General features: G+C 39.5%; 1 protein-coding gene across 1 annotated transcript in view; it reads right to left on the reverse strand.

Moving 5' to 3' along the window:
• cdk6 (cyclin dependent kinase 6) overlaps positions 1–17,652 on the reverse strand; it is a 38,594-nt gene that overhangs the window by 2,533 nt on the left and 18,409 nt on the right. Inside the window, exon 6 of the mRNA XM_086171416.1 lies at positions 8,374–8,483. Within this exon, the coding sequence (XP_086027542.1) occupies positions 8,374–8,483 (110 nt within the window). The remainder of the gene's footprint in view (positions 1–8,373; positions 8,484–17,652) is intronic.

Here is a 17,652-nt window from a genome sequence, read left to right on the forward strand (position 1 = left end):
AAAGTTTGAAGGAAAAGCACATGTTTCGAAGGTGCAACTGCATTGAAGTGAGGCCGCGGACCGATACCGGTCTGTGGATCGATCGGTACAAGAAATAATCAATTATATCTGCGGATTTTTTTAACTGAGTCTGAACAATCTTTATTTTAAAAAAATCTTTTATTTAAAAAAAAAAAAAATGACTGGGAATCTCTGGGCCAAAAATGTAACCCACAAGCTAGAAAACTGGGTAAAAAAACAGACGTCAGACGGAAAGTTTCTATTCGAAGGGGAAAAGGTGGATCCACAGTGGTTTATTATTATAGTCGCTATATAAACAATCTACGTACACCGCACATCCCCCCACCTGGTCCGCAGTAAAATTGTCACACATCGATAAAAAGGTTGGGGACCACTGCTTTGAATCATCCAATCACAAGTAGACAATTCTGTGTATTCAGATTTAGAATGAGCACTCTAGATGTAGTTTGGGATGTTTTACGGACTATCCCTGCGTCATGGTGCGATCCCGAACAAACCATATAGCCCGGAATTCTCAATCTGAATGAAAGATTATCACACCTGTCAATAGTGATCTGGCGTTTGAACCGACAGCCTTCTGTTTGTTTGCTGTATGGCTGAGATGTCTCCAGCAGATGTCAATATAACGCATGATGCTTTGACAACTTTAAGGTGCAAGCGAACTTATTCCAAATCAGGCCATTGAAGAAATGCTGTGGCTCCACCGTAAAATGAAGTTAGCAATGAGAAAATGGGACCCAAGCACTAGCCGTATTTCTTTTTTGAGAGACAGCTCAGTATCAACCAATGCACCCCAACAAGCATATTTGCCACTGGAGGATCATCATTTTCACTCCTTACAATTCAATTATCACTGACAGCCCTTTACCCCCTTCTGCTTCGCTATTCATCTTTGCTTTGAATGCACCAACCTTTCGGAAGCAAACCAGTGTGTCACGGTTACGATATCATTTAGATCGGACAAAACCAGTCGCAAGAGAAGATAAATTCACCTACACCAGCGACATTATGCCAAAACAAGTAGGCTGATAATTCTAAGAGGTCCATTTTTAAACCCGGTGTGGCTTTGGTGGTTTGTTTTTACCCACAGAGCTGGTCGCTGGCATGCACATTCGGTCAACAGTCCAGTGCAAATTTGCACACACTCAGGGTGGTAAAAAAAAAAAAAAAAAGTACTAAAAGTACAAAGGGCTACAAATGCCTATGTACACAATGGGATTGTTTTCCATTGCATGTGCACATACATGATTAGAAGTGAAAGGACTGAGACTGGTTTGGGAGAGTCAGCTGAGTCACGCTTCCTTTGGTGCCAACTCTGCTCTGTCCCACATTCCACTGCGACAACCTCTGGAATGTGTGTTTGTGTGAGGATCAAACTGGGAGGGATACGAAGAGAAAGTCAGAGTGTATTGCTGAATGTAGCTTCTTTATGAGTCTTAAGTTTTTTTGATTTGTTTACATTTTTTGGAGGGGAGGGGTGGACTTCTTTGACATTGCCCCCTATTGTCCATATTGCCCAACATGGTCACCCATTCGATTGGACGGACGTCTAAAAGCAGGTGCTTTCTCTTCCCCATTTGTTAGATCCATGACTCACCCTGACACTATCCCTGCCATGCAAATGCAGACTTGTATGATATTCACAAGCATTCCTTTGACAGCAATTGTTATTATAAAGGGCTCTTTTACAGTACCATGTTTGATTGTGAAAGAATGCATTCAGGAGAACACCTTCAAAGTTTCACTGGTCTTAAAAATGTTTTGAGGGAAATATTTGCATGCAACATGATGTGACAGGTCACGTTTAACTGCTGAGGCAGGGCAAATATCTTACATAGTCCAAAAAACTGCTGGGACTAGATGTCATTTGGTACACAACACTGTCGGGGTTAGGTCGATGGAGACGATTTCCCACGACACGTCTGAAAATCAGCATGTATATACACATATGGTTTGGACAAATGAATTATGAACGGAGGCGGCAAAGAAAGCCAACATAAACAGAATAGATTGGTTTCAGTGTCGAGATGAACACAGGAAGCCGAAGTCCATTCGGTCTTTGATAAAAAAAAAAAAAAAAAAAAAAAGTTTCAATCAGGGCCCAAATTAAAAAAAAAAAAAAAAATAGATTAACAGAAAAGAAAAAATGTGGCGAACACCACGCCCAGCTACATGGATTTCTAGTTTCTATGTGGATTCTGAATCTTACAAGAACTCAAGCTGATGGCTCTGGCTCTTACTTTGACTGATTTAAAAAGTATATATATACACCGGTATATTTGTATTAGGATATTAGGGGGCAGGAGGACAGGAAATGTAGCTAAACAAAGTAACAATAATTATAATGATAAAAATTAAAAAAAAAAAAAACAAAAAAAAAACAACTCAAGACTGTGAATCTCTTCCTGTCTGACCTGGAGTTTTTAGCCACTTTGGTTTCACGAAACACAAAAAAGGTAAAAGGTTGCGTCAGCTCGTAATAAATCTGCTAGTATTGATGGATGGCAAGCTGACCAACTGGGAATTATTTGGACTTCCAGCCACCAGGCGGGCTTTAAAAGACTGAGTAATAAGCAGGTGAATCAAAGAGCATTTGTTACTCCTAACAACCAGATAGCTGCAATTCAACACGGCTAACATGACCAAAATTGTAGAGACCCACAGACATAATGTCTGTAATCAACTTGAAAAATGCACCCAGTATAGTACCACTTTATAGTTTGGTGGTTTCCATCAAATTGCTTTATGTGCATTTTCAATTTGCCCGTTATGCTGAAAATTGGAAAGAAATCCAAAACTAACCCATCTATGAAATTAAAAATCCATTTGATCGGTGCAGTGGAGATAGATTCAGCTAATGGAAGGAATGGTATTAATTTCACTACTCAAATTCAGATGTGGACTGATGAAGAAAATGTCGTGTGAATTAAAAAGCGCTTTATAGCATGGGAATGGAATGGTGATCATATATTTACATTTTTCTTGTGAGCCTATTTTCCCACATCGGTAATGGTAACTGACCGGAGGATAAGTTCCACTTCCTGTTTATTCATATTAACATCTTTTGCTTTAGTGCAGGGAATAGAAGCATACAAGCTGAATAGAGGATTAAAAAAAAAATAAGTAAAAAGGCACTTTAAAAGGCTTCAAATATCACAAAGTAAATGGGCCTCATCAGCTGATCTGCTAATATTATGTACAAACTATTCTAAAGATTATTATCTGGAAATCAGCTCCATTGTATCCAAGCCGTCGACAATATGTTTAAGTGTTTTCTCAAATTTCCTTTTTTTCTATTGCTGCTCTTAATCACACACTTTTAGCGCTTTCCCCCCAAAGGACCTTTAATCTCAAACAGGTGGCCTTTTAAAAAAGTCATTTCAACTGTGTGTGTGTTTGTGTGTGTGTGTGTGTGTTTTCTCATCTTGCCCATCACAGTGCTGTCACTCAGCCTGCAGATATAGGTGGGACAGGTGCCAGATTGTGAAAAGACACACACAATTGCTTCTTAAAGCTCATGTGTGAGAGAAGACATGGGGCTTAAACTGACAAAGCTTGCACAGTACATGCACACACACTGGCAGCCACCACATAATGTAGAAATCCCACCTTTTGAATGGAAAAGCTTCATTTTAGTAAACAAAGAAAAGCAAACCATTACAGCCCAGCGGGTTGAAACTGCTAACAATACACCTTTGCATTGTACTTCCCCTTATGTTGCTGATGAACTTTTATCATACGCTGAATTTTCGCAGCTTTTGTCTTAGCATTCCCAGAAAAATTACAGTAACTGCCAGTGAAATTAAAGAACAACTTTTTTTTTTTTAAAAGATATTGCTTTGCAAATAGAATTGTGTAGATGTTAACCGGAGGGACAAAGTCTTTTACCAATAACGGATGAAACTACTCACAACTTCTGCTCCAAAAGAGGGATTAAACACTATCATATTAAGTGTATCAGGCAGAATTTACAGACAAATATGAAATTTAGTAGACGTCTAGCCGCTTGACATCATATTTACAGTGCATATCACCTGCATTTTAACTACCGGTATATGAAAGTACACCTTGGTTTTTTTTTTTAAATATGCAAAACCTCCTCCTCCCTGCCAGCCTATCTCCGTATCCTCCTCTCTCAGATCATCTAACTTCATATCCTATCTCAGTACGACCATAAATCATCCTATGTTTGTACATGGCACTTGGTCTAATTTTGTGTAAAAACACCATTTTGCTTTATCTCTCCATTAGCTTGGGGGTCTCTGACAGGAAATACGTTTAAGACTCTTACTCTTATGTGACTTAAACCCTTTTTGACCCCAAATCAATAAGGGGTTTCCAATGCAATAAGTGATGTTATAGGAGATGCTGAAATGTTAAGAAGGGGATATTAATGAGAAAAAAAAAAAAAGGTCTGGATTTGCGCATGACAATTACAAATACAAAACAGCATTTGTAAAATGAGAGTTTTTTTTTCCCCGAATCAGTGGTCATATTTTAATAGCAGGATGCAAGTCTTCTTGTTTCTCTCTCTGCAATGGTGGGAAAAAAATATTATTGCATGTTTTGCATGCAATGTGTGCAAATTAAAAGGAGTTTGCTGATTAAATTCAACAATAATCTGGAATAACCCTTCTTTGTTCATGAGTTACAAATCTCTCATGGGGAAAGCATTATCATAGACATTGTGGGGCTATGAAGCAATGATCTTATTCCCATCCCATATTTGACTGAAACTGAGAATGAACTGGCCAAATTATTCATATACTAATATCTCATTACGTTAACAATAGTATACCTGACCCCTTCTGAAATGTATTCACTGTACGTCTCTCAAATTGTTTTTTTATTATCACTTCCGCACAATTTTTCTCAAGTTTATACATGCAGACGGATTTGCCGTTGTGCGCGTGTGTGTGTGTGTGAGTGTGTGTGTGGCGGGAGGACCGTTAGAGAAGGAAACATAAATTATAGGCAGGGCCGCTCCTCGTGGCAAAAGACTCTCCTTATCTGCTCTATAGCATACCAGCGTAGCCTAGCGAGACCCCGTCCCTTGCTGATTGTTTAATAATCTTATACACATATGGTGGTGTGGAAGCATAATAAAAAAAAAAATCAAAAAACATTGACGTTCAATTAAATTAATTTATGTCGCTATGATGTTCTGTCTTCCAAAAGTAGGTTTTCTGAGCCTGTCTAGGAAAGGGTTAATTGGCCCAGGCTGTTCAGTGTGTCTGTTGGTTTGACCACAAACTGTCAAATACCTATACTAAGAAGAGAATCTTGACTTGCACGCTGCAACCACAGCAAGCAGCCCTGTCATTACTGTAATGGTTTGATAAGCCAACTGAAATGTGATAGCTCCCAACGCTTCTGACAGGTGTCATTTGAAAGTTAACCCCCTGCCAACAACTGATTCCTTAAAGATGGCAGGGAATGAAACGTAAAAAAAAAATAAAAGAAAACAATGACTTACAACGACGACTGCCTTGTAAACGCAAAAGCGGTAGAATCACAAATCCTGGATTTCTTGTTTCATTGAAATCCTTTGTTCATGCAAAGAAACGGTGTCTCCAAAAACATTTAATTTTTCAAATATAGCGGCATAGTTGTAATGCCATGTGTGCAGCCTTACCAAGACGTCAAGGACGGAATGAGCAAATTTCCTTTTAACGCCTACAGTAATAGCTTCAATAGCAGCATAATGGAGATTACAATAGCTTAAATCCATCATGATCAAATTACCCTCTGTTTCTGATCTTAGTTAACTGCTAAAATGTAAAAAAAATATCTGTTACAAACCAGCACCTGGCTTTGCAAAGACTGCAACGTCCAGTACTGCAGAATGATGGGGGATTTTTAGAAAAAAGTCTGACTTTCAGTCTGTTTCAAATCGATTCTCTGTTGCATTTTTGACTGATTTGTTGGGCTATTGCAAGGTGGACAAAATGGCAAGGGGTACATTAAACAGTTGGTGAATAATATAAAGGTTTTTGTCACGGCAAATGTAAAAGGCAGATTTTTGGACTGTATTTTCAATATATATATATATATATATATTCAGGTCATTAAGTACTGTATTTGACCCCCCTTTGTTTTTGCAAGTTCTCCCACTTCAAAATCATGGAAGGGCCAAAAATATTTATTGTTGGTGCATTTCCAGTGTGAGAGACAGAATCAAGGTGGAAAAAAAAAAAAAATCAGAATTCACATTGTATGATTTTATTTGTAAATTATAGGGTCAAATAAGTATTTGATCCCTTGCTTATCAGAAACATTTTTGACCCTCAAAAAGCTGTTCCTCTGCTTTTAAAGAGTCCAACTGCACTCTGCTCATCATTCTAATTGAGTAGCGCCTATTTGAGGTTGTTAGCTTTTTGAAAGACACCCCGAAATCTGTCAAAAACGTGGCAGCCAACACGAGTAAAACCAAAGATCTGTCAAAAGACACAAGAGACAAATTGTTGACCATGGCAGCTTAGTGAAAAAAAAAAAACAACTGTTGGAGCCATTGTCAGAAAACGAAAGAGGATAATGACCGTCAGTGTCCTTCGGACTGGGGCCCCAAAGAAGACCTCTCCTCGTGGGGTATCAATGATGCTAAGAAAGGTGAAGAATCAGCCCAGAACTAAACGGAAGGAGCTGGTCAATGACCCGAAGACAGACCAATATAGAACTTTTTGGTCTCACCTCCATTCGCTGTGTTTGGAGGAAGAAGAAGGATGAGGATCATCCCTATAATAACATACAGTGAAGCATGAGGATGCTCTGGGGGTGTCTTTCAGCAGAGGGGGCCAATGTGACTGCACTGTATCAAGAAGAGGATGAATGGGGTCATGTATTGTGAGATATCGGGCAAAAACCTCCTTCTCTCAGTCAGAGCATTGAAGATGGGTCGTGGTCGGGTCTTCCAACATGACCATGACCCGAAGCACAAGGCCAGGAAAACCAAGAAGTGGCTCCGTAAGAAGCATATCAAGGTTCTGAAGGTGAAACTCTGGGTTGCTCAGCAACAGCCGCGAAACCTGGGAGATCTAGAGAAGACCTGTATTTAGGAATGGGCCAAAATCCCTGCTGCAGTGCGTGCAAACCTGGGGAAGATCTACAGGAACCGTTTGACATCTGTAATTGGTAACGAAGGCTTCTGTACCAAATGTTAAAATAGTTTGACTCGAGGGATCAAATACTTTATTTGACCCTTTAATTCACAAATAAATTGTCAAAAAAAAAATCATACAATGTGATTTCTGATTTTTTTGTTTAATTCTGTCTCTCACAGCGGAAATGCACCAACGATGAACATTTTAGACCCGTCCATCATTTCTAAGTAAGAGAACTTGCAAAATCACAGGGCGATCAAATACTTATTGACTTGACTGCACACACACATATATATACACACATGTCTATATTATATTTAATATCTACATGTCTATATAATATAACACTTCATAGTTTATTTGTATTTCTTATTCTCCCCCTTTTTTTTACTGTACTATACAATTTTCTACTACCATTTATTATAGTTATGTTTTTCTTGTAGCTCTGGCACAGCAATTCGGAATAGATTAAGTTGTTCTTATTCTTCTTCTTATATTAATTTTGAAATAAAAATTAATCCCTGTAAAAAAAAAAAAAGTCCCTCATTTTGCAGTCAGCAGTTGGGAAAGTGTGTTTAAAATGTGCGGGGAAGCCTGGTATGGTAAGCCTCGAGCCATGTGAACATTCCAGACACGTGGTTCAAACATAGCAAAACTGATAGGCCGCTTCACGACTAATTATGAAACTTTTATTTTAAAGTCTATTTTAGAGTCTTTAAAGAAATAATGTGAAACACAGTGGGGAAAAAAAATGCAAAATATGTATATGTAGATAGTAGTCAAGTCAAAAAGTGAAACATCGTAAAGTTCTAGTTTTTGCATGCATAAGCTTTCTGTCCGGTAAAAGGCGGTCACTGCTACTGTCTGCTAACTCACAGAACATTGTTCAGTCTCTGATAAAACATGGCCTGGACCTGCTCTACGTGTAGATAATGATTACATCATGAGCAGACATCTTAAAATATCTATCTATGGGGAAAAAAAGTGCCATCTCGTCAACTCAATTCATTGGGAATGTTGTGATGCTACTACCTGGTCAAGAAAATGCTGACGGTCTACAAAGGTGCACATGATGTTTCGCAAGTGGGGTTCAAGTTGCATTTGTAATCTCTTTTCGTGAGGGTTGTGTGATTAAATGTCTCTGTAGTAAACGCTCATCCTTCTGCGCTATTTTTAATCAGAAAATCCATGTGTAATTGCATTGAGAAAATACAACATTAATTCAAAGACTAAGTTCCGTGACAGATCTTACCTTCTCCTGAACATCTCCGCAAAGATGCACCCGACACTCCAAAGATCCACGGGTGTCGCATAACTGGACTGGAGCAGCACCTCTGGAGCTCGATACCATAATGTCACAACCTAGGTCACAAACACAAATAATTCTTTATCTTTATTCAAATATGATAAAAATCGTGAATTTTCAACCCCATTCGCATCCGTGTTTTCGACATGGACACTACTGAATTTTCCAGTGATCAGCAGTTTACCAACGCTGATGTTATCTAAGTGTTATGAAAATTGAAATAAAAATGGCAATAAAATAATCACCAAACGCTAAAAATAATTAGCGTCATGCATTTTTGAAAAGTGTTAGACATTTCGATCCATTTCAAATCGATCCTCCATGTGTTTTTGATTGATTTGTTGGGCAACCGCTGGGCAGACCTAATGGTAAGAGGTACATTAGACAGTTGACGAATATTGTTAAGGTTTTTGTTGCGCTAACTCTAAAAGGCGGACTTAGGTTTATATTTTCTGTTAATTTTCGTATATGGTGTGTGTCTATATACATTATATGCAAATATAATATGAATTTTGAATCAAAATGTATCCCTGTAAACGAAAAGCTTGCTTTAAAAGTGTGAGGGTGCTTTTCCCGATTCATGTTTTGGGCAAAGTAAACCCAATTGCTTGTGAACCTTACAGACATATGGTTTAAAACTGATAGGCCACATCAAGACTAACTGTACTTTTTTTTTTAAAATCTATAAAGACAATCAAAGGACGTGAAGTACAATGGATAACTGCAAAATATATACATGTAGAAAGTCAAGGTTCTAGTTTTTGCTCCATCATGCACGTCAGCACTCAGAAGCATCCAGGAGTTCGGTGTCCTGCTCAGCAACACTTCCACAGGCCAGGTGGAGTTTGGGAATCAAACTTAAGACTTGAGCCACACCTGAGCCACACCACCCTCAAGGCACCTTTCGCATTCATCAACAGTATAAATGTAGCGCCAAACCAGGCAGTTTCCAAATTCGTCCCTATGACGTATGTGTGTGTGTGTGTGTGTGTGTAGGGCCTGCAGGAAAGCAAAAGCATTGTTAACAGCTACAGTTGGGAAAACCTCCAGATGAAACTCAGTGACCCCTAGTAAGCGTGGAATGGTTCCAGGTGCTTTCCTAAACTCCAGATTTTCCAGCTGTAGTTCCAACCGCTGAAGAACGGCGGTGTTTGCACTGCAAGCAAATGTTTGTAAGCAAAAAGGAATAGTGTGTGTCACCTATAAATGCCAAAATTTAAGATTACACAATTGTTAATTGCATGCTGTCCAAGTATAACAGATATACTCTGAGTCAGCAGTCAAATAACTTCAAGGAGAGGATTGATACTGTTAGTGTGACTTGGGTTTTACTGTGCCAGTGATTGTAATCCTTCCTGAAGGGTAGACATATGTGATTTCCCTTCCTGCAACTCAGGAAGCAACTAATTTCCAAAAAGAAACACAAGATTTGGGGGTGTCGGTTGTTGGTCCGACACTATTTGGAAGACCAATGAGTGCGACTCATGTATTCAGGAAATCCAAAAAGTACGTCCCTGAGGATACCCATACCTGGATCAATGATTGTGTGAGTTATTCGGTCTTTAAACATCGCAAATTTTGAGCAATTTTTGCAAAGACTTTGAAAAGACTCATGCAAAAATATCATCTCCCATTGAAAAACTATTTTTTGGAGTTTTAAGTCTCAGCCTAGTCTGAGACTAAAGATTGTGTATCTCACATCTCAAGACTGAAAACACTCTTGGGAAACTACAACTGGATTCTTTCGGAATTTTTTTCCCACCATGCAATGTTTTCAGCAGGCATTCTCCTCTCCAAAATTTGCGTCAACAACGCAAATTTTGAGCAATTTTTGCAAAGACTTTGAAAAGACTCATGCAAAAATATCATCTCCCATTGAAAAACTATTTTTTGGAGTTTTAAGTCTCAGCCTAGTCTGAGACTAAAGATTGTGTATCTCACATCTCAAGACCGAAAACACTCTTGGGAAACTAAAACTGGATTCTTTCGGAAATTTTTTCCCACCATGCAATGTTTTCAGCAGGTATTCTCCTCTCCAAAATTTGCGTCAACAACGCAAATTTTGAGCAATTTTTGCAAAGACTTTGAAAAGACTCATGCAAAAATATCATCTCCCATTGAAAAACTATTTTTTGGAGTTTTAAGTCTCAGCCTAGTCTGAGACTAAAGATTGTGTATCTCACATCTCAAGACCGAAAACACTCTTGGGAAACTACAACTGGATTCTTTCGGAAATTTTTTCCCACCATGCAATGTTTTCAACAGGTATTCTCCTCAAATTTTGAGCAATTTTTGCAAAGACTTTGAAAAGACTCATGCAAAAATATCATCTCCCATTGAAAAACTGTTTTTTGGACTTTAAAGTCTCAGCATAGTCTCTGCCTAATCTGAGACTAAAGATTGTGTATCTCACATCACAAGACTGAAAACACTCGTGGGAAACGAGTTGTTGATACGGTCTTTAAGGTGACCAGCACAAAGATTGGATGATGTCAAACACGTTTGATATTGTCATCAGTCCTAAGAACAGGCAAAGACTGAGCTACGACTGCAGTGACGCTCAAGACTATCAGCTTCAACTCAACGAACTAAGATGATGGTTCTCTGCTGCAACTCTTAAGATTCCCTTCTGACTTGCAGTTTTAAGTCTGACGCCAAAAATCGCAAGATGTAAGCACAGCATAAGTGATGCCACTGACTCCTATTGAATAATCAAAGTAGGTCTGCTTGGTTTCAAAATGAAAGCACAGACATCTCATGTAGAAGAAAAAGTAAATAAAAAAAATAGTAGTGACGACCCTGATGGTAATGATGCTTCAAAACTTTGAAAAAAGAAACATGATTGTGGTGTTTAGATAAACACCTGTTTTTACTCCTGTCTGAAAAACTTCCTTCCTGCCTTACTTTTGGTCCATTTATGTACAACTATGTTGTGTTGAGTCTTCTTTGCTTTTTGAAGATTAAGTGAGCTTGAGGTTCTGTTGGTTTTTAAAATACTTTGCGTTTCTTCTTTTCTTTTATTTTTTTTAATTTATTTTTAAAGGCTCATCTATCAGCCAAAAACCATTGTACCTGTACAACCAATGAATTTACCTACTTTTTTGAAGCAATCCACCAAAAACAGTCTCAAAATGATGACATATGAACAAATCTAAACTGTGCAGACACGTCACATGTGATTCAGAAGCCATTCGGGTCATTTGCAGTCGAGTCCCAGAGACATGAATATCTATAAATTGCATATTCACTGCATTACTTTCTGGCTAAACTAGAGTATCAACTCCGTCACCATTATTTTAGTGTAAAGCAAGTGTATTTCCCACCACCTTCTGCAATATGACTCCCATCCGAATTAGATTCTTTTGTAACTATAGCATGAAACAGGGGGGGTTGGGGTGGAGTTCTGAATGATAATCTTTTTTTTTTTTTTTTACAAACCAAACATAAGTGCAAACTTGGATTCATTATTTGTACCATATTCAGTTACATTTCCTGCTGTGAACTGAACGTCACGATTAACAGAGCCCGGGGCAGCCTTTTTGCAGATGTACAATACTTTCTCATCTCCTGCTTCCTGCTTCAGTGGAAATAGGGAGGAAGTTGGGGCAAGCTGGATTCAGACCGGTAGCCTCATGACCAAAAATGAAACTGACACTTATGAATGAATAGGCTGCTGGAGTCATTTAAGTACAGTGAACTCCGAGGGTAAACTTCATCAGCAGTTTAAGAGCTGCTCACATGTGTAAGGAAACATCAAGCTGGATATCCATTCAATCATTTAAGGGTAATTCTTTTCTGTTCAAAAAAATCCAAGTTCAATGAAGTCTTCTTTTCCTTCGGCCACTTCCTTTGGGGGTCGCTGCGGCCAGACAACCTCCTCCATCTAACCCTAACTTAGTATAGATAAGTGCACTGTTAAAACATTAATCTATAGCTGATGTATATATGGTGTGACAGAAACACTGAATAATTGAAGCATTAAATCTAAATGCACGAATGGACAAATGCCCCCAGTTTAAAGGCTTCCTTTAAGTTCTGCAGCTGCAGGTTTTTAAAATGCATGTGGCTTCAGTGTATTCGGATTATTGGAAGTTTACGGCTCTGCATAGTAAAGCGATGAGGTTTGTCTAAACACCTATGATGAATACAGGGCATTCTAGGAAGAACCACAGACCTAGAACTCAGAGTATATCCGGTGCAATGCAGAAATTCAAGAACCTGGCCGCAACTATAGACACTGATGGTTGAATCCCTGCAGACGTGCACTCACAAACACACGGAAGTTTGATGGGCTACAGACGCCGACATTTTGCATGACACAGATACCATTTCGGCAGTAAATCCAATGGTTGTCATTCTATTTCTGCATTGCCCAATAAGAATACCAAAATTTTTAAATTACTATTATTGTAAAAAATCTAATCAAATGACTGGAAATGTGTTATACACCCAGAAATGGGTAGTTGGACTATGGTAGAAGTAGATCATTTCAATTCAACAATTATTACTGTGACATTTACTTCAAGCACACACACACATACACAATGTAAAATACACCAATGGCAATAGATTTACTAAATGTTTTTTTTTCCCAAATGGCAATTTAAGAATAAACTCAGTCATGGCCTGAATGTGCAACTTTACCACATTCTCCAAGATGATCACAGCATATGGATAACTATTCTATCCAATTACAAATTTTTGACTCTTTCCTGCATTCCCTTCCTGTGCTTATCACTTTTGCACTTAGCAACTGGTGGAAAGAGAAATAAAATGAATCATCATCATGTCTTCGATCGACCACTTGTTTGCAATCTACCTCTTTGCAGTTTGACACCCCCCTTCCCCCTCCTACATGGCAACAACCGAAGTCAGAGAAGGTCAGATGAAGCCCAGGGAGGAAAAAGTTTGATTGAAAGAAAAGCGTGTGTGTGAGGCTGACTACAGATTAAAGCACAACATTCTAGGAATTCCTTTCTGCTGAGCGCATCCTCTCCCTCACCACCACCACCACCACCAAAACTGTCCTCCTCGAGTCACACTGAAACTCTCCCCTAACTGCTTTTACTTCGAGGAGGAAATGGCTTCTCCTGCCTCGGGGACCCGCAGACCCCCCCCCCCAGGCTAGACCTCCCTCAGCGGCTCAAATTAGAAAACACCTACATTGCGGCCACCAGCGCATTTTGCAGCAAGGCAAGCGTGTTGTTTTATTTATTTTTTTAAACGCTAAAATTTTTGTTGATCAAAAAATATGGGAGTAAGAAAATAGCAAGACAAGCTATGAAAAATACATCACTTCCACCTAAAGCCCAATGCATTGATTGTGATCTATCGGTCAATTGCAAAGGTAGCTTTGGTGGATCGCGGTTTTGGTTTATTGACTTTATTGACAAACAGGGCAGCCAATCAGACCTTTTATTTCCGCACAAGTTTCGGGAAAACTGACAAGCCGCAGAGCGGCCTAGTAAGCCTTTAATTTGTTAATTCTAAACTTAGCTGGACCGAGAAAGAAACGGAAAAACTTCCACTTCCATATGAGATGAGAACAACTTTATTAATCCCGTAGGAAACTGTTGTGCCAGAATTTCAAGTAAAAAAACATAACAGTAATAGATGATAGTAGAAAGGAGGAAGAGTAAGAAATATAATGAAATATGAATTGTCTTAACTGTTAGCAGTAACTACAAAGATTGAAGATTCCCTGCGGCTGAGGGAAGAAAATTGTTAATATGCTATAATATGCTAATATGCTCTGCTAATATGCTAAGGGGAGGCCGACTTTTTTGTCATATTCCAAGTTTTCCGACACTCCAGCCATTGCTATGCGAAGAAGGGGATTGTGAAGTGGCATTTTTGGACACGACATGTGAATAGATAAAGTGTGATCAAGTCCCATTTTGTTTCAGAATCACAGACATATGGTGTAGGTTTAGCTACATTTGGTCCTTCTGATCTTTTCGGCGTTTTTCGGCAGCCGCAAAATGCTTTACGGCCGCAGCTTTCAGCGTCGGTGGTGCCAAACTAGTCTTTCTTTCCGAGCCCGCTGCAGAGACCAAGACCAATGAAGAATACGCCATATATTTATTAATAATTATATTTTTTTGCATTTTTATTGTCCGCAGACTTGTAGGTAGCTTGCAAGCTAAAAAAGTCTGGGTACCAATTTCTTAAATTTATGCAGACACTGAATCTTCCCTCAACCTCATCTTGATGCTCAACTATCAGGAGTCCATATGAGCGTAGAGGAGACGGTAGTGCTGTTATTTCTTCTCCCAAATATCCGATAGTCTAACTACATTATCCAATCCATCTCACACTGTCATTAAACCGCTGGCTAGTCGCCAACCGGTCTGCATTCGTTTTCCCTTCTTGTGTTTATAAAAGACCATGTCCTTCCCCACATCTAATCCATCAATACGTGTGAAATGAGGTATAATTAATAGCAATATTGCCCCAAAAACTTTCAAATGAAGCAATTGTTAGGTGGCACATTCTTTACCCTAATCCTCATCACCATGGCATGTGCCCCCTTTTCTTTTCGATTCAAGTGTGGACTTCCATGGAAGACATTCACAGTGACCTGATGCCAGGACACGAGGGCTTAAAAGCGTGCGACATAGGGAGGCGCCGGGGCTGATGAAGCTTGGCCGTGATCCCATGTTTGCGTTCTCTCAGCGAGGAAGCCCAGGATGAAAGAGCACCGGTGACATATATTATCTATAAACTCTTAAAAACTGGAGGCTGAATATCTTGAAATTAAATCCTAAGAGAACGATTACAAGTTTTAACTCGTGCAGGACAAAAAAAAAAAAAAAAAAAAAAAGCTAGAATTCGACTGCATTCCTGAAAGCAATTCGCCACAAATTAGAAGACCCCCCACCCTTTGTGAGTCTCAAAGGAAAGAAGATAAAGTCTTCAAAGCGTGCATGCAGGCCACATGAGGGAGAAGGTGTCCAGATGCTATAATATAAATGAGCATAGCGACATAGTTTAAGTGTGCAGTGTAAATGATGCAGGTTGTGTTGTCAGAGTCCCCATTTGATACTCCAGCAGTCAGTCATGCTGTAAACACAATAATTTCACTCCCTCCCATTTTCCTTTCTCTTTTTCTGTTGGAATTTTTTTTTTTTTTTTTTTTAACAGTGGCTTTAATGGGGCCACATAAGTCTGAGAGGGGAATAAAGAGAAAGGATTAAAGTAGGGAATAGTCAGAGAAGGCAGAATTTGACACAGGACAAGAGCGACGTGACGCTGCAAGGCTGGAAAACGGACACGCACAAGTTGCATACTAACCGTATATAACGAAACAGAAATGGGACTAAAACTGTTCCAAGTATGCACAGCATACAGGAATGCAGCATGGGGCCCACGGTGAGTGAAACAAAGACAGCACAGTCAGTGGCTCTCTCTCCCCAGTGCTACCACATCCGCACATCATTAGCTGGAAAATTCCTGATATATGCTGTAATTTCTCCCCCCCCCCCCCCCCGCTCCTCTTCCTCTCGCCTTTTGCTGGTACAGCCACTGCCTTTTTTTTTTTTTTTTTTTTTTAAAAATGCCCAGACGGCGTTTTGCATGCACACGTGCGCTACATCCACCGGTCAAACCCCCCCCACCCCCCCAGTCTGGAGCTCTGCCAGAGATGAACAATTTGCACTTTAACACTTGGGACTGTTCACCAAAATGCCACTGCAGCACACACAAATTAAGATCTAAAGTATGCATATGAGAACATAAAAACACACACATACACAATTAATTAATTATAAAATAGATAATTTATCCTTTATCAATCCCCGTGGGGGGAAATTCATTCTCTGCAATTAACCCATCATGGATGAACCATGAGCAGTGAGCATGCCGGCCACCAGCGCCAGGGGAGCAGTTAGTGCTTCGACATACTGGGAATTGCGGGGAATCGAACCAGGAATGTTTGGTTCCAAAGACGATTTTACATATATATATATATATATATGTATATATATATATATGAACACACACACACGTAGTGAGCTGTGTAGGCTTACTTAAGTGAAATTAGCGGCAGCCAACTGTAGTCAAAGCACAGCGCATGGCTTTTCCTTTTTCTTTTCCCCCATGTGGAGGCATTTAAAGATATCTAAACATTCCCAGAGTTTGCTGCACGTGCTGTTCTGTGTGCAGAGCATGATCCCCCCCCCCCCCCCCCCCGTCCACATTAGAAAACCACGTCTGGCAACAGGGCATATTTACAGACATAACTGTACAGTTCATTATTGACATCACCAAGCATTTTAAACTTCAGTCTCTGTTCCTGGGTGCTGTTGTATGTTATAGATAAAATCAAGCTGGGAAGAATCAAGATAAATTCTTCATTTTCAATTCCACAATCATCATCACTATGCAATGTTGGGCAATTTTTATTCGAAAATCAATAATATGCTCTTTTCGCCAAACCCACACTTGGACTTTAACTTGCAGCTAACTAAGAGTTCTCAAAGTGAATGATGACTGAAAAAGTAGTCATATAAAAATGACTGAGGGCTGGAGAGAGCTTTTATTATGAGAACCACTCTTTCATTTTGACTGTGAGCAAGGACCCTGGTATCAGTTTGTTTAACCTCGCCCGGTGTATGATCATCTGAAGTGAGGTTGGGTTCTGCTGGGAAAACCCCTTGCCATTTGCATAATTATTCTCATACTGTCATCCATAGAGTATTTTACAGTAAACATGTAGCAAACACGATCTGGGGGTAAACTGCGCTATCTTGAAAGATTTCAAGAGAAAAAAAAAAGAACAACCATTGCCTGTTGTGTCACTCGGTGATAGACTTACTTCAGACTCGTGAGCAAAACCTTTTTTTTTTTTCCCCCTGCAGACCTCATCACGTCATCTCCTGCATAATATGGCAAGCTGGTTTGATCAAACACATGAACCTGAGTGTTAGGGGCTATTATGGGAATGTGGTGGGATTCCTGTGAGTTTTTAAAACCCAATTTGACAGGGAAACTACATGCACATGACATGAGTGTGGAGACTAATAGGTTTCATGGGACAACCAGCCAGCCTAAATTACTATGGTTACCAAAGTAATGGAAATGAAGAGGCCACTAACAGACAGGTTACTCGAGGTTATCGTCCCGAATTTTCACAAAGCTGCAGAGCCAAGAGGTCCGCGAATTGCGATGAGGGAATTACATTGCCTCGTATGGCTAAAATAGATTGTTTGATAGAAAACCGGACTC

The sequence above is a fragment of the Fistularia commersonii genome, chromosome 24 (assembly GCF_037954325.1).
Source record: "Fistularia commersonii isolate RoL2024-O1a breed Wild chromosome 24, RoL_Fcom_v1.0, whole genome shotgun sequence".
In the NCBI taxonomy this organism is placed as follows: Eukaryota; Metazoa; Chordata; class Actinopteri; order Syngnathiformes; family Fistulariidae; genus Fistularia; species Fistularia commersonii.